A 23,047-nucleotide genomic window follows, 5' to 3' on the forward strand; every position below is an offset into this window, starting at 1 on the left:
TATCCCTATGTCAAGCTTTCTGCGACAGAAGTTTCAGGCTCGACAAAAACTAATTTGAATCATTTGAAACACTAAGGTTTGTCTACTCCCAGGCATATATTATTTTAGCTGTATTTGACAAAATTTTTCAGTATTTTTGGTTTTTAATGTTCTTTTAACTTTGTTTTTAATTTGGCATTCTAACTGTTTTGATATAGAGCGCCACTGATGAATCTTATGTAGAAAACACACGCCAGGTGTAATAAATCATACCCCTGGTAACTTTGATGAGTTATGATGTAAAATTTTCTTATTTTTCTTACAGAAATCCTCATGTAAAATATCTAATATCAAAGATTAATCTACCTGAACTTGTTATTAACATAAATTGCAAAATTATATAACCTCCCATAAATTTGATCTGTAAGTAAGATCACAAACAGGGACATGAAAAACTAGCAAATATAACCTAGTGAACAGGTTTAGACCCAGAAATTTCAAATTTCAAACCCCCCCTCCCAAAAAAAAATAACAAGTGTTTTCCTTAATTTGAAATAATTTTTAATTGTCTGCATGGTTTAATCATAGATTTGAAAATTTATCAATAATCCAAATATTTATTTCTTTCAATGCAGCTAGAACTTACTTTTGGATTTAAAGCTAGTTCATTAGGGTCACTAGGATCTACAACTGTTGGATAGGGGTCAAATATTATGTTGCGTCTATTATGTTTACTTGCAGCCTTTGTCATGGTTAATAATAAATCTACAACCTGCAATTGAATAAAGAAAAACAAAATAACAATAACTTATAATAAAAAAAATTTGAAGTGTGCATTTCAAAAATATATTGAAATGATTATCGCTGATAAAAATCTATTTCTTTTGAAGTGTGCATTTCAAAAATATATTGAAATGATTATCGCTATAAAAATCTATTTCTTTTGAAGTGTGCATTTCAAAAATATATTGAAATGATTATCGCTGATAAAAATCTATTTCTTTTGTGTATTTTTTTGTGTAATATAAAATCCTTTTTTATTTTCTTTGGTTGTGTTTTTTGTGACTACTTGAGCATACAATATAATAAGTAGATATCTTCATTTAGTAAAACACTTTTTTTTTAATTCTATTTCATTGCATCTGCAATGACACTGTCTTTATATATGGCAAAAGTGAGCACAAATACAGAGAAATTTCAGATAATTTCTTCTTCCAGACAAGACCCCAAAAAATATTCATAATCCATCATTTAAATATAACTTACAATTTATTTGAATAGTAAATTTTTGGTGAAAAGTTCCCCTTGGTGATTTATATAACAGTAATTTTTGTATTGTAAATCTCGTTCTTATACAATATCATCTAACTATGACGATTTTTTTAATATATCAGTAAATATCTTACTCGAAGGGTGCCACATGTGGAGCAAGAACTGCTTACCCTTCTGGAGCACCTGAGTTCACCTTTGGTTTTTGGTGGAGTTTCTGCTGCTCGATCTTTATTTTTCTATGTAGAGTTTTGATTCGTTCGCCTTTTTTCGTTGTTTTCGTATTTTGCCATGGCATTGTCAGTTTTTTCGTAGACTTATGAGTTTTGAATGTCCCCACATTATTTTCCACCTCTTTTTTACAATCAAAGTTGATCCAAAGTTAGATGGAAATGATCATGACAAATCAAATTTTTTTTCATCAGATTCTTTGAAGAAATTAGTTTCCGGTTCTGTAATGAGAATAATACGAACCTCAGCACCAGTGGCAATGTCTTCAGCAGCATCACTCATAACACCTAAGGTTTGGAAGGCAAATATACATAACTCTCTGGAACATACTGCTGGCTAAAATTCAACACAGTATAAGTATAAACTTTTATAAATGGTTGGAAAATATTATGAAACTTCAACAGCTTGAAGTATAAAAGAGAACTTGACATTTCACAAAAATTAAAACTGTAATGAAAAAAATATAATTTGTTATACTTTGCCAGGTAAAATATATCTTGCTTATTGAAATAGTTCCTTTTTTCAAAATCTTATCTGATCATTCTTCTCTTGTCTTCCAAATGATTGAAATATGAAATCACAAAAGGCAGACAAAAACAAAATAAGATAAAATAAGTCTAGAATGTTGTATGTATACAATTATGATACAAAGCACACATGTGCTATCCTTAAATGAAAAAAATATGGCAATAGCTTTATTCCAATCAGACCAAAAGAGCATATACTTATATAAAACAGAATTTCCATATAGGAGGGTCTTGTAGGATTGATGAGCCATGATTGCATTCAAAGTATAAATGAGTTCTAAACATGCAAAATAAGAATAAACTCACAAAAAAATAAATAGATAAACCAAAATGGCTATAAAAACATACATGGGATCAGGAAAGAATCTTCAATTGATTGATTGATTAATAGGTGTTTAACACCACTTTCAGCACTATTGGCTATTTCATGGCAATCAGTTTTTATTGGTGGAGGAAGCCAGAGTGCTTAGAGAGAACCAAGACACTTCAAAATCTTGTATTTAGAGTATTCAACATTGAATTTGCATAGTTCTCATGATCTCAATTTGTTTATGCTCAAGAAAAATACATAATTGTAGACAGGTAGCATCAATAATAAATAATAAATGCTACATAACAAACCTTAAGCATAGCTCCATTTTGAAAGACATGTGGTTCATCACAAACAACACAATACTCATTTAAAGTTGGTAATCTCTGTCTGGAATACTGAAATATCTATAAATAGACAATATAAATCTTGCTTAAAGTTGGTAATCTCTGTCTGGAATACTGAAATATCTATAAATAGACAATATAAATCTCATTTAAAGTTGGTAATCTCTGCCTGAAATACTGAAATATCTTTAAATAGACAATATAAATCTCATTTAAAGTTGGTAATCTCTGCCTGGAAGACTGAAATATCTATAAATAGACAATAGAGATCTCATTCAATGTTGGCATACTCCATCTAATGAAACAAACAATATAACACTCATTCAATTTCAGTAACATATCCTTTAATTTATATCTATATAAATTTGTACTATACTTAAATATGAAAGTGTTGAGTCTTCTATAATTAATATTTTGTTTATATGCGTTCTAAAAAATTTTCAAGCAATTCAGTTGTTTGATAAATTTTGTACCTACATCTTGATAATTTTAGTGATCACATGATTAATTAAGGTAGGAATTTAATAAACTATAATAAATCATACCTGGACAAGAAATCCAAACTCAGGTTCGGGAATTCTTTTGGAATTTTTACCAAACCAGGTTGATGACGGTTTTAAATGTAAATCAGCTGTTAAAGAAAGTTCATTAGATTTTCTAGAACCAGCACTGCCATGACTTATTTGTCTAAATATATTTTTCTTCTTTCTATTTTCATTCGGCACAGAACTCTGTCTTTCTGTTGTTTTTAAATCTCTCACTTTCTTATCTTCTTTCTTTGTTGTTTTAGTCTCTGTCTGTAAACTAGTAGTTAACAAAATTTCAATTCATTTTATTTTTACATGAATGTCATGATCTACACATCCCTTTTATAATTTTTTCAAACATTCTTTAATCATATACTTTAAAAACAAAAAAGTTTTGAACAATAAATGAAATAATTGAACCTGGTATCAGATGTGCACATCAAATAACAATTACAAAACCAAATGTTATAATGTAGCTAAGGCCTTCTTCAGAAACATTAAACACCATAAAATTTCATTATACATTAAATATACTAGTAGATATCAAGATCTCATCCCCCCACTTGATAAATTTTGGAACAGCCCTTAGAAATCAGTTAGCAATCTAATTTCATGAAGAAGCCCATTAAAAGGACACCATAGCTTGATCACATTATACTCTTTCCATGTTCAACTATGAAATCTTTGTTACAAACATAATTCGGCGTATATCTTAAAAAGTTCACTTCATAATAAACAAGTGCATTAAGTTTTAAGTAGATATGACCACAACTTCATAGTTTGAAAACTACCTTAACCCAAAACTTTAACTTGAATCATGATAGATAAATTATCAGATGCAGAGCATAAAATATATATACCCCATCCCCCCATTTCTTTAACCAATAAAACTAGCATCTATGAAATACATACTTACCTATCTTTATTAGCAAATAAATGATTAATGGCCTCTAAAAAATCTCCCCGACTCAGAATTAAAGCATCCCTAGCTTGTTCTGCCGAAAATCCAATCTCCATAATCCTGGCTAAATCTTTATCCTCAATCATTGAAGCTGCCTCTTCATCACTGGTAGAAATATACTATTCGTTAAAGGTGAAATACACACAAGTAAATTTTGTAAACAGGGAATACAAAATGTATTTGAAAATTGACAAAAAGGAAAGTTTATGTCCATAGAAGGAGAAAGTTTCAGCTATTCTGTTCAGGTCCCATTTTGTCATTAACTCCTCAAGTATTTACAAATCCCTGGCTTTCAATTTTTTGTTTTTGAGCGATCCTGATGAAAAAAGATCCAGAAAAGTGCCTTGGACACACCAAATTTATGACATGTTATTTTCATTTTCAAATACCAGTAAAAGAAAAACTGTCACATTCTAAATTATATTCTATTATCTTTGAGCAAGCATTTTCCTCAAAACCACTCATGTTTTTTGTGTTTTTTTATACATAAATATAGATATTTTCACGAGTTTGTTTCTAATTTGTGCCATATTTCCTTGTCCATACAAGATATATAGTTTCCACAACTGCATCAAGTGTGTGACAGTATTTCTCCACTCAAGACAGTTAAAATTTTAAAAATTTAACTGTTGAGAGTGGAGAAATGTCGTAATACACAAGATATAGTGGTGGAATCTGTTTCTCTAATGATTTTTAGACTATATCTAAACACAGTTTATCCTTCCTTTACAAAGATTTTCAGAAATTTGTGTTCTTTTTATGTGACGTCATCAGGCATGGTTATCTTTTTTCATGACGTCATCAGGCATGGTCATCTTTTTTCATGACGTCATCAGACATGGTCATCTTTTTTCATGATGTCAGAATAGGAAATTCAGAAGAAATCAAGAAAATTTGACGTCATAATTGATTTTCAACCAATCAATTGCCGAGAACAAAGTCTTCTCTAGAGATGAAAAATGTTTTTCTCACACCAATCAAAAAATTTGAATTTCAAAATAGCATGAAAATAAGAGAAAAACTGTTTAGTGGTTTCCATCAATTTTTGGGAACATACTTTTCAGTGACATACCTTACTTGGTTAACAACAATTTCATGCCGCTTATGATATTCATCAATCATTCTGTTACTATTTTTAGGCCATTGATGAAATACAAAAGTTTCCATTACCCTACAAAGACATCAATTTGTAAATTGCTACATACAATATGAAAATTCTGTGAATACATAAATATAATGGAATTTGATGCGACTGTCATACAAGTGAGAGGTTTAGCGCTATAAAACCAGGTTCAATCCACCATTTTCTACATTTGAAAATGACGGTACCAAGTCAGGAATATGACAGTTGTTGTCCATTCATTTGATGTGTTTTATCATTTGATTTTGCCATTTGATTAGGAACTTTCCGTTTTGAATCTTCCTCGGAGTTCAGTATTTTTGTGATTTTACTTTTTGCTATTTATATAAAATATTATAAACTTTTGTATCTAAGTGATTTTTTGACATTGCATTTTCATTTTCATGCATGTTAATTGTTTACCATTCTGTGGGTATAAATGTCTATCAATCAAGTTTGAAAGTGTTTGATTGTTGAAAATTCTTCTTAACAAACCATATCAGAGCTGCTTGATGGCAATTTATTTTAAAGCAATTCATTGCAATGTTTAGCAGCTGAAAGATTATATAACTTTGACTGTTAATAAAATACTGCCAAATATTGTGTAAAAATTATGGTGAATCATTTTTATAAAAACATTTTTTCAAAGCAACAGAAATCATATCTGTTTAAAAAAATTTGAGGACCTCAGGTTCCTTAAAGAAGGTACCAGGGGCTCTACAAATTTTATCATGTTAAACCACTGCATTGTATATAATGATTAATTGTTGTTTGCTTAATGTTCTTTGACAAATATACATGTATCATGCATAAACTTATCTCTCTCTCAGTGGGTAAAAATCTCAATAAGCATAGCACTTTTTTAAATTCATGTACAGAATACTAGTCCTGTCTTGTCAGAATGAGACAGCATTTACTCTGAAAACTACTGTCTCATTAGGACAAGACAAAACTTATGAAACAAATATTTGCACACACAAAAAAAGATATGGTATGAATGCAAATTAAACAATTATCCACTAAAGACCAAAGGACAAGTATGTAAACATCTACAATTTACTATACAGCCTTCAACAATGAACAAATCCAAGAACAGTATAGGAAACTATAATAGGCCCCAGGAAAACACAATGTGAAAAAAAAAAATGAAAAATAAGAGAAATGTCCTATTTTAAGCTAGTAATATGGTAAGTTTTTTTTCTTTTAGCCTTTATGTCTAGTTATGCATAGTGTGGATTCACTTATTTTTATGATTACCAATTTCCCTGGATTGAAGAAAAATTGTATATTCGTTGATATTTGCTTTCCTGGTTTTGCTATAGTCTGCATAAAAAATTTCCCCTTCGACAAACATTTAAACTCATGGTTAACCTATACAGTCGATTCCGGTTATTTGCATAGCCTATTTGTCAGACAAAATTATGCAATTAAGCGGAGTATGCTTATATCCGAAATGCCAAATTACGGAGTCAAATAACATCGATACACGACGATAGTACAGATCAGTAAAGGAAATCCCTGAAGAAAGATGAACGTCCATAATCCACTTACAACATATTGAATGCTTATTTATTCTAATAAAAGTTATGTGTCTAGTGTTATACATGTTATTTTATTTTGTATTCTTTCAATAAAGTTTATAAACACATTTTGTTTTAGTTTATTTACGTACCGACTTTTCCTTTACCTGAGATACGAAAATAAAACTAATTGTTCTAAAAATAGATTTGTTTCTATGACCCGGATGTACAATGTACATTGTTACGCTTTGATTAAATTAACTGTTTAACAATACTACACAGTTTATAATCATTTTAAACAATAAATGTGTACTAAACTGCCTTTGATATACAGTATTTACCGCTTGCACAGTGATGTTACACTGTTTCTTTAACCTCGTTAGTTTCGTATATGCAAAGCAGTTAACAGGTAATGGGGCCCTGTACGGGTTATTTGCAGGACACGAGTGTTGAAAGAGAGAAAATATAATAATTAGAAGTTGATTTTCTTTTCAAAAAATATTAAAAATAAAAGATTGATGTATAAAATTCTTCAACCATATATAAATGCCCTGTAATATTTAACATAAGTGTAGATCACCCCAAGCCGAATTACGAGAGTACACATTGGATAATGATCGATAATTAACGGGTTATTGTTTTTAAAATTCACCCCAAATGTAATCTATGAACAATGTTTGAAATCCAATCAATAATTAACACCTTTTGAGATAGATTGGACGTGTTTTTACAACAATCACCTGTTTGACATTTTTATGACCTCGAGGCTTAAAATAGAACATGGGAAACTTTACCTGTGTACACATCGAGGCTTATTTTATAATCATATAAACACGAAAGAAACTGTTTTAAAACTTTATTTAGATAACACAAAAGTAAATATGAAATAATAACGAAAATTATGATGCATTCAAGAAAAATATACTTACCAAATTGCCGTTTCCGGTAAAAAATCTCGTCAGTTTTAACTAAGCATATCTAGCTGGCGAATATTTTCTATGCAATTAACCGAAAGGCCACTTGTAAGTCTATGCATATAACCGGACAATTTAACATTAGATGAATGGGAAATGGTTTTGTGCAGGAGAAAAGTATGCAATTAACCGAATTATGCTATTAAGCGGTATGCAATTAAGTGGAATCGACTGTACTACGAAATCAACGAATATTGGTATCCCACAGTAATGCGTCATCTTCAACTCAGCATTAAATTCTATTAAAACAAGCATTCTGTGAGTATTGCATGGCAATACATAGTCCCCTACTGGTTAAAAATTCATTGTAATGGAATGAAATTCTAACTTGATCTATAACTTGTCATGGTGTAAACTACATAAAAATTTCAAGTCAAAATCTTCAAGCATGACGAAAAAAACTGTTGAAAACTGATTATTTAAGTGAATTATCTATGTCCAAAGACCATAACTCTGCACAAAATCATCAGACCGGAACAAAATTCCAACTTGATCTGTAACTTGTCATGATAAAACTATATACTAATTATCAAATCAATATCTTCAAGAATGACAAACAAACCTACCACTAAATTCTTCAAACAATTTACCAAAGAAAAGGAAAAAAATCCAAAAATTATATTTTGCCTTTTAAAAAATGAGTTATTTCCCTTTGAACAGAAAACTACTAATTAATAAGTATTTCATCAAAAATGTAATTCTAGAGAAAGGGCTTTTACTGAACAAAGAGAAAAGCTAAAATCGTGAAAATTGAACTTGATCTGTAACTTGTCATGATAAAACAATAAACCAAATATCAAATCAATATCTTCAAGCACGAAGAAAAAAAGTCTGGAAAACTGATTTGCCGGACTGACAGATAGACGGACAGACAGACAGAGTGCAAACCTAAAGTCTCCTTCGACTTCGTTGGTAGGGGACTAACAAAAACATTTGGTGCAAACTACAGTTCAGGTACTTACTTTTTCATTTGACTTGAGATCCCATTCTTTTCATTTCTAGATGTCTGGAAAACTTCCACTTTTGGCGGACCTGACAAAATAAAAAATAAGTGAAGGATGGACACATTATCGGAATGTAATACTTAAGTCTTCAATGGAAAACATGTGCTGCTTATACATGTACAGCCGCTTTTCATTAAATGGCATGGCAAAATTCATTGCCACCAATATCAAAGTCCACGACTTGGAAAAGGCCACCAATGCAATAAAAAAGGTAGTGCAACACTTTCAGTAATACAAAAGAATTTGTGCAAACTCAAGTTGTGGAAGAGTTGTTGTTTATTTGGATGTGTGATGACCAGAACAAAATATGATGTTTTATTTTCTTGGCTATACCACCTACACAACTAATTATAATTATTCACATTCTTAAAGTGAAATGCCTGTAAGGTTATGAAATATATGTTGATTGATATAATATATATAATTATTCAAATATGTTGACTTTGTTATTTTCCAAATAAACTTACTTGGGATGTCGAGATAATTTGTATATGACAAATGAAGACAAACACTTAGTGGTTCTTCCTTATTTAGTTTCCATGCTTCTGCTACAGGGGCCTGCAAAAAATATAAAAGATGTAAATATTATCTGCAAGTCCAGTTAACTATAGATAAATCAAAATAATGCTTTCAAAATATTGCACTGGATACTGTCTTTTCATCAAAAAGAAGGTTTTGTCAAAGTTATGTAAAATTCCATGAACGTTTGACAAAGTAATTGAAGTGTAAAGAACTTGAATCACAGACTGAACCTAAATCTTGGTTGACAAGGGAATGGATGATCGATATGTCTTACTTCTGTGACTTTTGTTGCAGGTGTGACAAAATTCAGGTAAAATGATAGAATTTGTTTATCACATTATTGAACAATAAAATGCTCCGCTGGGCGCAGCTTGATATGACCGCAGAGGTCGAACCCTGAACAGTTGGGGCAAGTATGGACACAACATTCAAGCTTGATACACACTGACTTTGGATTATGATTAAATATTTGACACAGCATAGGTTTCTGACACAGAATGAATGGGGTCTAAGAACTTAAATTTTTTTAATTTACCTATTCAAACCATATCATTATTATTTGCTTTTATATATAAATCAGAAATAACCAATTTAAAATGGAAAATATTAAAGAAAAAAAAAGGAAAAAAAGGAAAAAAAAATCCCTCCCCCAAATTTTTTTTAACCCCCTTATGATTCATCACCCCCAAACTCATTCCCAGCTTTCCTTTTGTGGTATGGTACCTAGCAGTACAATTTCAGAGAGATCCATACACTTGAACACAAGTTATTGTCTGGAAACTAGAATAAAATGCTTCGCTGGGCGCAGCTTGATACGACTGCAGAGGTCGAACCCTGACCAGTTGGGGCAAGTATGGACACAACATTCAAGCTTGATACAGCTCTGAATTTGGATTGTGATTAAATATTTGACACAGCATAGGTTTCTGACACAGAAAGAATGTGGTCTAAGAACTTGATTTTTTTTAATTTACCTATTATGGTCCAATGTCCAAAATCAAAATACATGGTTAGATTCAGCATATCAAAGAACCCCATATATTCAATTTTTGTTGAAATCAAACAAAGTTTAATTTTGGACCCCAACTTGGACAAACTTGAAAACTGGGCCCATAATCAAAAATCTAAACACATGTTTAGATTCAGCATATCAAAGAACCCCATGAATTCAATTTTTGTTAAAATCAAACTAAGTTTAATTTTGGACCCTTTGGACCTTAATGTAGACCAATTTAAAAAAAGGGACCCAAAATTAAAAATCTAAATACACGGTTAGATTTGGAATATCAAAGAACCCCAATAATTCAATTTTTGATGATATCAAACAAAGTTTAATTCTGGACCCTTTTGACCTCAATATGAACCAATTTGATAACGGGGCCCACAAATAAAAAATCTAAATACATGGTTAGATTCAGCATATCAAAGAACCCCATATATTCAAACAAAGTTTAATTTTGGACCCCAATTCGGACCAACTTGAAAACTGGGCCAAAAATCTAAAATCTAAATACATGTTTAGATTCAGCATATCAAAGAACCCCATATATTCAATTTTTGTTAAAATCAAACAAAGTTTAATTTTGGACCCTTTGGACCTTAATGTAGACCAATTTTAAAAACAGGACCCAAAATTAAAAATCTAAATACACGGTTAGATTTGGCATATCAAAGAACCCCAATAATTCAATTTTTTATGAAATCAAACGAAGTTTAATTTTGGACCCTTTTGACCTCAATATGAACCAATTTGATATCGGGGTCCACAAATAAAAAATCTAAATACATGGTTAGAGGTGTAATACCACCATTGATTTTCCCCTATTAGTCTTTGTTAAATTTGCACTTTTCAAAAAATTGTGCAGAATTTATCTTTGTTTCAAATAAACAAATACTTGGCATGAGTAAAGTTTTATCCTGTCCAGTACTATAGAAAAAATTTCACATAACATTTCATTGCATATAAGAAAATAACCATCACTGGAAGTTAACCAATCAAATTTTCCCCCTTTTTTAACCTGTGTACAAGCTTTAGTAACCATGTAACCTCAAGTTTCCAAAATATTCTATAGAAACCCCAAATAAAGAAATAATGGTGCTTTGAAATACCCAAGATATATGTTTATGACTCAGAAATGTTTTACTGCAATGAAATGTAGGATCAATTACCTACAACTGTCAAATTCAAGGGAATATTTTTTTTCGACCTATTTTCGTATGCAACCGGATGTGACGTACTATGATTTGGTGGTATTACACCTAAAGAAGACTTTTTTGTTAAATAAACTGAATGTGACTTTTTTCCTTTGTAATACTGGTTATTTCAAGCATTCCTGTCAAGTTTTGTCATAATCAGTTCAATAGTTTGAGAAAAATCTAGTATAATGTAAGACGACATCTACAGCGATTCGAGCAAAATTTCTTCGAAAAATTCAAACCAAGCCGCATCATGATAGAATATAGTGTGGACCAATAAATGATCAAATATTTATCTCATCTGCCTACAAACAGTTGAATATGATACAAAAGATGACTTTAGGATGATAAATACTACTAATGGACCTCTTTGTCTTCCTTATAAGGTCTCTTTTGGACCATTTATACCTCTCATTTCCTCAAAATTTCTACTTTTTAGGCCAATAAATAAAAATTTTGGGGTAACTTTCACTCATTTATGATAGAAATGTTATTATAAATGATTAATTGAAGTATTCTAGCTGAATGAACTATCCGTATAAAAGTTTACTGTCTCCAAGGAGGTTTCAATAAGTCCTTACGTAAAACTTAAATTTACGCCGCGTTCCAGAGAAGGACATAAAAAACTTCTCTTTTGGTGAATAATTTGTTGTTACTGCTTTAAAAATAATTTCATTTACTTAAAACTATATATTTATTAAAGTATTTCTTAGGAAAAATTTTCTAGTATAGCAGAATATAAGAAATAAGGAGAAAAAGCTCCCCAAGACTCTAAGTATGGCTTGTTCTGTCAACTAATATTCATGGCAAAGTCCTATTTCAAGGAAATTTTCTCATAAAATGTATTTTGGAGACTCAATCCACTCAGAATATTTCATTATTTGTAATATTTCACTTAAATAGCAAGAAATTTTAACACATGAGAGTACTCACAAGGTCAAAGGTGCATGTACAGCTTCCCATATTAGGTGTAATACCACCATTGATTTTCCCCTATTAGTCTTTGTTAAATTTGCACTTTTCAAAAAATTGTGCAGAATTTATCTTTGTTTCAAATAAACAAATACTTGGCATGAGTAAAGTTTTATCCTGTCCAGTACTATAGAAAAAATTTCACATAACATTTCATTGCATATAAGAAAATAACCATCACTGGAAGTTAACCAATCAAATTTTCCCCCTTTTTTAACCTGTGTACAAGCTTTAGTAACCATGTAACCTCAAGTTTCCAAAATATTCTATAGAAACCCCAAATAAAGAAATAATGGTGCTTTGAAATACCCAAGATATATGTTTATGACTCAGAAATGTTTTACTGCAATGAAATGTAGGATCAATTACCTACAACTGTCAAATTCAAGGGAATATTTTTTTTCGACCTATTTTCGTATGCAACCGGATGTGACGTACTATGATTTGGTGGTATTACACCTAGATTCAGCATATCAAAGAACCCCATATATTCAATTTTTGTTGAAATCAAACAAAGTTTAATTTTGGACCCCAATTTGGACCAACTTGAAAACTAGGCCAAAAATCAAAAATCTAAATACATGTTTAGACTCAGCATATCAAAGAACCCCATATATTCAATTTTTGTTAAAATCAAACAAAGTTTTATTTTGGACCCTTTGGACCTTAATGTAGACCAATTTGAAAACTGGACCCAAAATTAAAAATCTAAATACACGGTTAGATTCGGCATAACAAATAAATAAATGTGGTCAAAGATTTTACAAATCTAATGCGCCATACTGTGCAATTAAATGTTACTTCTTGAAATTTTTCAATATTTGAAATTTGAAAAAAAAATAATATTTGAAGAATAATTCTTTTTAATTTCTGAAATCTGAAATGAGAAAAAAATGACCCCCACAATTTCTTTTTACCCCCCCCCCCCCCCCTTTTTTCCCTCAAAAAATTCTTTCCCTCAAGATATGGTCATAATCTCAATTCAAATTTCCAATGGAGTTTGCAACCATAATTACCCATTTAAATTTACCATAGTGCTAACTTAATCTATTTTATAATAGAATTTAAAATATAGTGTCAAATCATTCATTTGAATTTTTTTGTAACAACATTTGCAGATATTTTTACTGGTCTTCCTTTATAAATATGCATTTCTTTAAACATAATTTAAAAGCAGTGTAAGGGAAGTAACCAAAACGTTGTATTTGAATTACCTTCCTTACACTGTTTTAAATTATCTTAATTGTTCATTAACCATTACTTTATACATAATTTAAAAGCACACAAGTTATTGTCCTAAAACTAGAAAAATGCTTGTTTTTTGCCCCTTTTTGTCCCCTAATTCCTAAAATTTTGAGGCAATTCCCCCCAAAATCAATCCAAGCCTTCCCTTTGTGGTATGGTACCTTGCAGTACAATTTCAGAGAGATCCATACAATTGAACACAAGTTATTGTCTGGAAACTAGAAAAATGCTTATTTTTGGCCCCTTATTCCTAAACGTTTTGGGCAATTACCCCCAAACTCAATTCCAGCTTTCCCTTTGTGATATGGAACCTTGTAGTACAATTTCAGAAAGATCCATACACTTACACACAAGTTATTGTCATGAAACCAGAAAAATGCTTGTTTTTTGGCCCTTTTTTCCTAAAATGTTGAGGCAATTACCCCCAAAATCAATCCCAGCATTCCCTTTATGATATGGAACCTTGTGGTACAATGTCAGAGAGATCCAAAAACTAAGACACAAGTTATGTCTGGAAGTTACAAAAATACTTATTTTTGACCCCTTTTTGGCCCCTAATTCCTTAACTGTTAGTTCCATAACCCCCAAAATCAATCCCAACCTTCCTTTTGTGGTATTGAACCTTATGGTAAAATTTCATAGAGATCCATTCACTTAAACTAAAGTTAGAGTGCGAAAACCAATGTGTCTTCGGACGACGACAACGACACCACTGTCATACCAATATAGGACCACAAAATTTTTTTGCGGTCGTATAAAAACTCACTAGTATAATATTTTGAATTAGATTTGACTGCAAATAACATGCAATAATCTAATCAATGCAAGGTCAATAACTATTTTCCAACTCTTCAAAACCATTTTAAATGACTAGAGAATTAGAAAAAGAATCTCAATAATGTTATTAATAAAATGTTACTTACATCAATAATAGAACTAAGTGGCAGATTAATCTGTATATCTATCTCATCTATGGCATCTAATAATCTGTAATTATATATAGAGACGGTTCTTTTTTTTTCAAATTAAAAAACAAATACAAGGCTCCCCAAGCGTTTTAAATATATTTTTTTTAAATTCAAGTGTGCATAGTGGAGAAATATCTAATTACATGAGAAAGGGTGGTAAAATCTGTTTCTCTTATGATGACAATACGCACAAAAATTTTATCTTTTTCAATGATCTGCAAAAAAGATTGTGTTCATTCTTGAAGATATCAAATAAGTTTTCATTATATATACTTTATAAATGGTAGATAACCAGACACATCCAGGTGAAACATAAAGCAATATTCAATCAATCAATCGATCAATCAATCAATGAAAAATGTCTTGTGTATTCAGATGTATAGGTCATACATCTATCAGCATTTTAACTACTTAAATTTTGATAAAAATTTTCAAATATATAACTTCCACTAAAACAGTGATTTCTGTCTGATACCTGTATGATATAGCTGCTTCTCCATACAATTCTACTAATTTTTCCATATCTTTTTCCAACACAGGACAAATTTTTTGACCAACACACCCTTCTTCCTGTAACAAAAATACTTTTATCTAAATCTAAATGAAATGCTACAAAATAGCTATCTGTCACATATACTGTAAATTCAGAAATTATTTCGAGGTTTTCATTAATGTGAATAATGCAACTACTTGAGAATCGCAATAATAAGTACTTGCATTCTGATATCAAATACATATATCTGTATGTCGCTTTTCCTAAAATCGCAATAATTAAACTCACATTTTTGTTAATCGCAATAATAAATGCCCGCAATATTGAATAATTTCTGAATTTACAGTAATAAAATAATAATATTTACAAAATACATGTTCAATCCCTTAGGTATGCCAAACACAATCATTAATGGTTATTGTAAATGACATTTCTATACATTTGCGATGTCTTAAGACAAGCATAATACTTTGATATACAAAGGGGCAAAGCTGGAATAAATGTCACATTTGAGAATGACTTGTATATACCTCAGGCTGCTAAAAGTCCCAAACAGATCTTTGGCATTTCCCTGGAAAAAAATACCTCCCTTGAAGTTCTAAGCAAATTATTTCTGTTCTCTAACTTTTCTCTTGATCTCACTTGCTTTTAAGAACAAAAATGTACCTTATCGTGTTATCAGGGGAAAATGTTTACTACTAATTATTTAACTTGTATATCTGCAATGGAAACATTAGCATGCTCACATGAAGCTTGATTCCAAATTTCAGAAAGCTCGGATATGTAGTTTCAGAGAAATATATGATACAAATTTCATGGGATGGATGGAAACACAGTCAGTTGATAACCAGTCTTTTTTGTAGCAGGGGTATAATGATAAGATTTTGCCACTAAAAATGAACACGTAACTTGTTCAACATACAATGTAAACAACAATTATGGTACTACCTGTATATTCACATAACAAAATACAAATGAATACTGGCAGTTTTAAAATTAACCAACAGGTGGACAGGGCAAATATATATATATAGATTCTACCACTGCATCGAGTGTGATACAATATTTATCCACTCGAGACAGTTAAATTTTCAAATTTAAAACGCGAGGCGCGCCGAGCGTTTTAAATATTTAAAATTTAACTGTCGAGAGTGGATAAATATCGTATTACACGAGATTTGGTGGTGGAATCTGTTTCTCGAATGATTTTCAAACAATATGCAGGCAAACTTATTCCTTCTTTTTGAATGATCTGCAAAAAGATGTGTTCTTTCTATGTAACGTCATCAGACATGGTCGCCTTTTTTCATGCCGTCACAATAGGATATTCAGAGGAAAGCAAGAAAATCCGACGTCATAATCGGATTTTAACCAATGAAGAACTGAGATCAAACGAACCACACGTTGATTAAATTTTTTTTATACAATGGGTGCAGAAAGGGATAAATTGACGAAGAATTAGAGAAATATAATTTATAATCTAAATGATTTAGAATTTGGATGTAAATGAAACAGAGTACCAGAAATCTATGTTGTACTGCTAGTACTTCTGTTGGCACTCTCAAACATTAAATTTCAAACACTTAAAACATTTGTGTTTAATAAGTTAGATTTAACAGTATTGAGTGGAGAAATAATGCATATCATTCAGAGCAGAGATAGATCTATATACCTTATAATAGTAATCCATATCTTCTTCTTCAGATTCACTGGACACAGTAGATTTACAGTCCATATAACTAGAACCTGAAGACTCCATACTGATAGATCTCTGTGTCGAGTGAGGTACAGACAAGGATGACTGACTCATCATATCTGGAGGGCTGGTTAAATCTAAATATAAACAAAAAACAAAGGTCACATCTCTTATAAGGTCAGTTTTATCTGGTTCTAAGGATGACCCTTATATACAGGTTAGATGGAATATGTATTTAAAGATTCTAACACATGTCAAAATTAGGATTTAAGGATAATTTCTTTCTACTAAAGAATTCATACCTGTCCAATTTAATGTATAATAAATGGAGAATGTGTCCATGGGACACAGATGATGCCCCCGCTTGCATATCATATAAAGTTATAACGGGACATAACTGAAGAACGGTAAAAGTGACGCTACTCAAATTTGTATTTGATCTGAGTTTTGTGGTAATAAGTATTGTGTATAAGTTTCATAACATTTGGTTGAGGCAAACTTAAGTTAGAGAATGGAAATGAAAAATTTAGCAATTTTTCCATTTGTAAAGGGGCATAACTCTAGAACAGTAAAAGTGATGCCACCAAAATTCAAACCTGATCTGAATTTTGTGGTAAAATGCATTGTGTATAAGTTTCATAACATTTGGTTGAGGCAAACTTAAGTTGGAGAACAGAAACAAAAAATTCAGCAATTTTTTCATTGTAAGTGGGCATAACTCTAGAACGGTAAAAGTGACGCCACCAAAATTCAAGCTTGATCTGTGTTTTGTTGGCAATAAGCATTGTGTATAAGTTATACAAAGTTGCGGATGGACGGACAGATGGACTAGGGTAAAACTTAATGCCCCATCTGCTACGGCAGGGGCATAAAAAAATAATCACAAAAAGTCTGAAACCTCAATTAAAAATAACCTATAATGGCTATAAACCAATAATATTTTGTGATTTAAAAGGTATGTAGATGATGATTGTTGCAGTATTTTTTTATGAATTAAACAATTTATTCTATCAGTGTTTGCATATTTATGTTTCATCTGAAACTTTCTCCAATTTTGAATATTTCATTAATTTTCATAATGCTCTTCCACAAATTTACATACAACAAATGCATTAAACCATTATATTTCAGATTTACTTAAAAATATGTTTCTAGTCAGTTAAACAGATATATTGATGTACATTTTGTTAATTTGGGCCTTATATAACTTGTTATGCAGTATGAGTTTTGTTCATTGTTGAAGGCTGTACGGCGACCTATAGTTGGTAACATCTATGTCATTGGTTCTCTTGAGGATAGTAGTCTCATTGGCAATCATACCACATCTTTATTTTATATAGCTATTTCTATCAAGTTCATTTACTATAAACACATGTTAGTCTTGTATGTTTTTTTTTAATTTTGGTTCATTTATATGTTTCGGAGTTTAGTTTGACGTCCATTTTCACTAAACTAGTACACATTTTTGTTTAGGGGCCGTCTGAAGCTCGCTTCCGGGTGCGGGATTTTCTCCCTGTGTTGAAGATCATTGGTGGCCTTAGGCTGTTTTCTGCTCTTTGGTCGTGTTGTTGTCTCTTTGACACATTCCCTGTTTCCATTCTCAATTTTATTTTTACAATCAACAACAATGAACACCTTATTGTTTTAAAGCTGGCATTATTGATACCTCAAAATAGATCAAACTCGGTATATACCCAAAGGCATAATATTTGGTACCCACAAAAATTTGAATCCACAGTATACGGGTACTAACCATTATGTAGTTTGACAATTATCAGTGGTATTGTGCTGTTTATTATCTCCGTTTCCTCTTTCTCTCCAAATTTACAAATAAAGGTATTTTCTGAAATATAGAACTTATTATATCAAATATTAGTTGTCAAATTGTCAATGAAATCATTTTCTCCATGTTTAAACAATTATAAAATGCGGATTTGTCTGTCTATTACTTTACTAGGCCAAAGATGATGTTTCCAGTCATTCAAAAGTTATACTATTTACTTTGATGTTATATAGGTTGGAAAGAAATGAAACATTTTAATTCTTCAAATGTTCTTGGTATATTCATGTGATTATCAGTCAACTTCAGTTTTCTCCAAAGGACCTTTAACATGTGTTTAGCATCAAAATTATAAGCTACATTGCTTGAATGTGATGCTATCCGAAATGAAATTTTCTTATAGACAGCACTATTGATGTGATGCTATAATTTCAAGAAGCAGGATGGTACTAAAAAGTTCCATTTTTACCAGGATGCTATATGAAAGGACAGGGTTTGATAAGGGCCACATTTGGCCTAATTTGAAACTAAAATTTGAACTTTTAATTTAAGATTTCAATTTATGTCTGTTTTGAAGTACCTTTTAAAACATTTTCGCTCCTATATTGTCCAATACAAATGTCAAATTTTACAAGGCCAAATCCTATAACTTTTGAAATATGGGTCTGGGATTATACATGGACATGTATGTTATCTTGGGAAATGGGATGTATTCAAACATTATTGTTGTCCATACTCACATAAAGAATTGAGAGTTTCTAATTCAAGAAATTCTCGATAAGCCATTTCTTAAGATGCTAAATGATTTACCTGGGTAGTCATCTGTTACACAAATTGTACATTTTTCAAATCTAGGCGTTTCCAAAGTAACAGCAAATGAAATGGTGGATTCCGATATGGAAAAATCTGAAAAAATAATGATAGCATAATAGTATAGATGGGTTTAGATTGACAGAATTTGAGCAAGTGTTATAATTACTTCCCTATGGTCACCATGTTGGAGGTATAAGTGCACAAACTCCTTCAGCCAATTTCAGCTTGTTCTACTGACTGCTAGACTTTAGGAAAGGGGTTTTTCTGAACAATATTTATTGCTTTTGGCCTTGCTTTTATATCATCACTACGATAAAGTAAGGATCTCTTATCAAACTTGTGTGAATCGCATGTTTCAATTTGGTTAGTTAAATCAGAAAATCAACCTTTTTAACATGCATATGTTTATTCCTCCAAACTGACAGCCAAGCTAAAATAACTCAATCTCAAATTACGTCATTCGAAACCTATCTATAGTATACAACGATAAAAGGATAGGATATAACGAGAAAAAGCTGACAAGAAATCATTAGATTTTTTTTTTATTTCGATAATGAACATAGTTGATATACGTTTTCAACATTTTAAAGAACATTTTACTCCTAACATCAACTATAATTATTAAATAGCTCAATTTCTCGTATCAAACATAAGCTAAAAGAACTCGCCAAGGAATTTGTTTTTGTCCTGGCTGATAAGGCTGCTAACAATATCATTATTGTTTGACGTAAATTTTACACTGAGGTTCTAAAAAAGGAAATCACGATTTCACCAACATTAAAAAAAAAATTACATCTGTAATAAACATCAACTTTAAGCTACCTCTTTAGTTTACAAGCAGAACTAAATACAATGAAAGTTCCAACTATGTACTGGCTCCAGGGTTTAAGCTAGGATTTTGAGGGCTTTAGTCACTTTTGCGCGGGATGAAAATCAACCTTATTTTGGGTAGCAGCAAGGGACCTAGGATGTATATTACTATCTATACATCTTTGTCAGACTTTGTCTTTGAAGGACTTAGGCATACTAGGCAGTTACTGCATGATTTAACTGATGTGGCACTTTAATACGAAGATTAGGATATAAGATCTAGAAATCTAGTTCACAATTGCACTTCAGTTAGTTTCAGGGTACATTCCTAATCAGCAAAAGTTGGGATCCATTTTTTTTTTAAACCAGGAATCACAGCATAAATGAACTTGTAAGGACTATTTCACTGCATTATTGATACTTAAAAACGTTTTAAAGCGATATTTAAAATTAATTCTATAAAGTTGGAACCAAGGATTTGTACAAATCCTTATTGGAACAATTCTAATGACTTTAAATTGTAAATTTATCATGAATAGATCACGTTTACTTTCGATTTTCAAATGAAATAAAAACGGGAAGTGACAAGTGGATAATAAATTCAGAGTGAATCCGCATTCATCTACGGATTGGTTCGTGTTTAAAAAAAGGCAGGAAATTATCATTTTTTAAATTAAATTTGCTAAATAAGAACTATAATTGTCTCTCTCGTTTAGTTTGATACTTAATTATTTTGTATTTTACGTTTTAGTGTCTTTAAATTCATATGAATACTTTCGCGCATGCGCAGTTCATCGTAAAGGAAGCACCTGTTTGACTCGTGAAAACATTTCTGAACGTTATGAACATAGTTCTATCTTTTTAATCGAAATTGTCGAAAGTTATATCAAATATGACGAAAATACGTTCATTTGACGAACTACGACAAGCGAACTGCAAATTGTGATCGTTTGAGAAATATTGAAATTAAAATGCGAACTGTCCGAGGGAAAACTCAAATGACGAAACTACGACAAACGAACTGCTCGTTTGATAAATATTGAAATTGAAATGCCGACTGACTGATTTTACTGGAGAAAAAAATATATTGATGATCAATTTTGAGGTTGATAAATAATTAACGGATAAGTGACCCATCCGATGGCAATAAGCGGATTATCTGTAATCATAACTTATAACACCTGTTGTAAATGTTAATTAGCTGAGGGTCATAAACTTGTCAGAAACAAACAATAAGACAGGTAGAATTATAGTATTTTCATGCGAAAATATTTTTACTCTTTCCAAAATGAAGTGACGAAATTGATTTGGAATACTTTCGTCATTTTGAAAACCGTTTCGTAAATGACGAAAATGACGAGCGCTAGCAAAATCACTGACTGGCTCCCGAAGCTGCACAAAATTCCTTACAAATATAGATTTATTTCGTCTTCAGGAATTGTTTCACTACTAAACTATCTATTCAACTTACTAGTACACTTGGTACAATCAAAAACCTGGTAATAAATTGTTCAAATAAGGCTTTTGAAAATAGTGGAATTAATTACTTTTGGAGTGTCAAAAATTCGTTGGAAGTACTATATAAATTGAATGCTTATATTGGTGATTTTGAATCTGTTCAAAATTTTGATTTTCTACCCTATATACCACTTTGCCTCATATTTTATTAAGAAAAAATTCACACACCTAATTGAAAGGGCATTTAAAAAATCGAAATGCGAATATATATGTTCGAACTCTTTTAGGTCATTTTTTAGTAACAACAAACAAAAGAACTATGTCAATTGGACCTGCTTTGATACTATAACTGCCCTTGAATTTTTACTAGTTAACTTTTTTGTTCGCTATGGAGATTTCGTATAGCGTCAGGTTATCGGAATTCCCATGGGAACTAACTGTGCACCACTTATTGTGGATCTGTTTCTGTATTGTTATGAGTTACAATTTATAACTAAAATCAGCAAAGACCCATTGAAACAACTTCTGATTCAAAAATTTAATAACACTTTTAGATATTTAGATGATATATTGGCTCTCAATAATGACGACTTCAGTATGTATACTTAAGAGATTTATCCTGCCGAACTGACTTTAAATAAAGCTAATACTAACAATGAACACTGCCTTTTCCTGGATCTTGATATCTATATCTTTAAGGGGAAGCTTAATACCAAAATTTATGATAAAAGAGATGAATTTTCATTTCCTATTGTTATTTATCCATTTTTAGATGGTGACTTCACCATCTTATGGTGTTATATATCTCGACTTGTTCGATTTGCTCGTGTATGTAACAACGTATTTAGTAAATCTCTGTATTACTGAATAAACTGCTTCGCTGAGCGCAGCTAGATACGCCCGCAGAGGTCCAACCCTGAACATTTGGGGCAAAAATGGACACAATATTCAAGCTTGATTCAGGTCTGAATTTGGATTGTAATTAAATATTTGACATATTATAGGTTTCTGAATAAATGTAGTCAAAGAACTTGAAATTGGTTATATGAATTGAATTTATATTCAATTAAAGATTTCTTGCTGTTGTGCAATACTTAGTAAATCTGTTGTCAGACTATAAACAAATAAAGTTCAATAAATTCTCAATGTCATATTAGAAATTTATGAAAATAAAAAGGGAGCTTACATCAATAGATATAAACAATTCACCAACGTTTCATGAGAATTGGTGACAGCATTTTTGAGTTATTGTCCGAAAACTGGAAAATCACCCCTTTTTTAATGAATAAAACCCCATAACTCAAAAATGTAAAACGTAAAATTTA

At 31.0% G+C, this 23,047-nt stretch overlaps 1 protein-coding gene across 2 annotated transcripts in view; it reads right to left on the reverse strand.

Moving 5' to 3' along the window:
• LOC127733068 (protein mono-ADP-ribosyltransferase PARP6-like) overlaps positions 1-23,047 on the reverse strand; it is a 43,896-nt gene that overhangs the window by 17,282 nt on the left and 3,567 nt on the right. For both annotated transcript variants that reach the window (XR_007996695.1, XM_052242338.1), the window contains exons 2-14: positions 19,452-19,547; positions 18,615-18,704; positions 16,838-16,998; positions 15,148-15,242; positions 14,628-14,691; positions 9,237-9,327; positions 8,728-8,797; positions 5,224-5,322; positions 4,107-4,256; positions 3,209-3,467; positions 2,628-2,723; positions 1,723-1,815; positions 626-751 (exon numbers count right to left, since the gene is read on the reverse strand). Coding sequence is in view for 1 of the 2 variants with exons in the window: in XM_052242338.1 (XP_052098298.1) it covers positions 626-751; positions 1,723-1,815; positions 2,628-2,723; positions 3,209-3,467; positions 4,107-4,256; positions 5,224-5,322; positions 8,728-8,797; positions 9,237-9,327; positions 14,628-14,691; positions 15,148-15,242; positions 16,838-16,998; positions 18,615-18,704; positions 19,452-19,547 (1,490 nt within the window). In the remaining variant the exon portion in view is untranslated. The remainder of the gene's footprint in view (positions 1-625; positions 752-1,722; positions 1,816-2,627; positions 2,724-3,208; positions 3,468-4,106; positions 4,257-5,223; positions 5,323-8,727; positions 8,798-9,236; positions 9,328-14,627; positions 14,692-15,147; positions 15,243-16,837; positions 16,999-18,614; positions 18,705-19,451; positions 19,548-23,047) is intronic.

The sequence above is a fragment of the Mytilus californianus genome, unplaced genomic scaffold, assembly GCF_021869535.1.
Source record: "Mytilus californianus isolate M0D057914Y unplaced genomic scaffold, xbMytCali1.0.p SCAF_3, whole genome shotgun sequence".
Taxonomy (NCBI): Eukaryota; Metazoa; Mollusca; class Bivalvia; order Mytilida; family Mytilidae; genus Mytilus; species Mytilus californianus.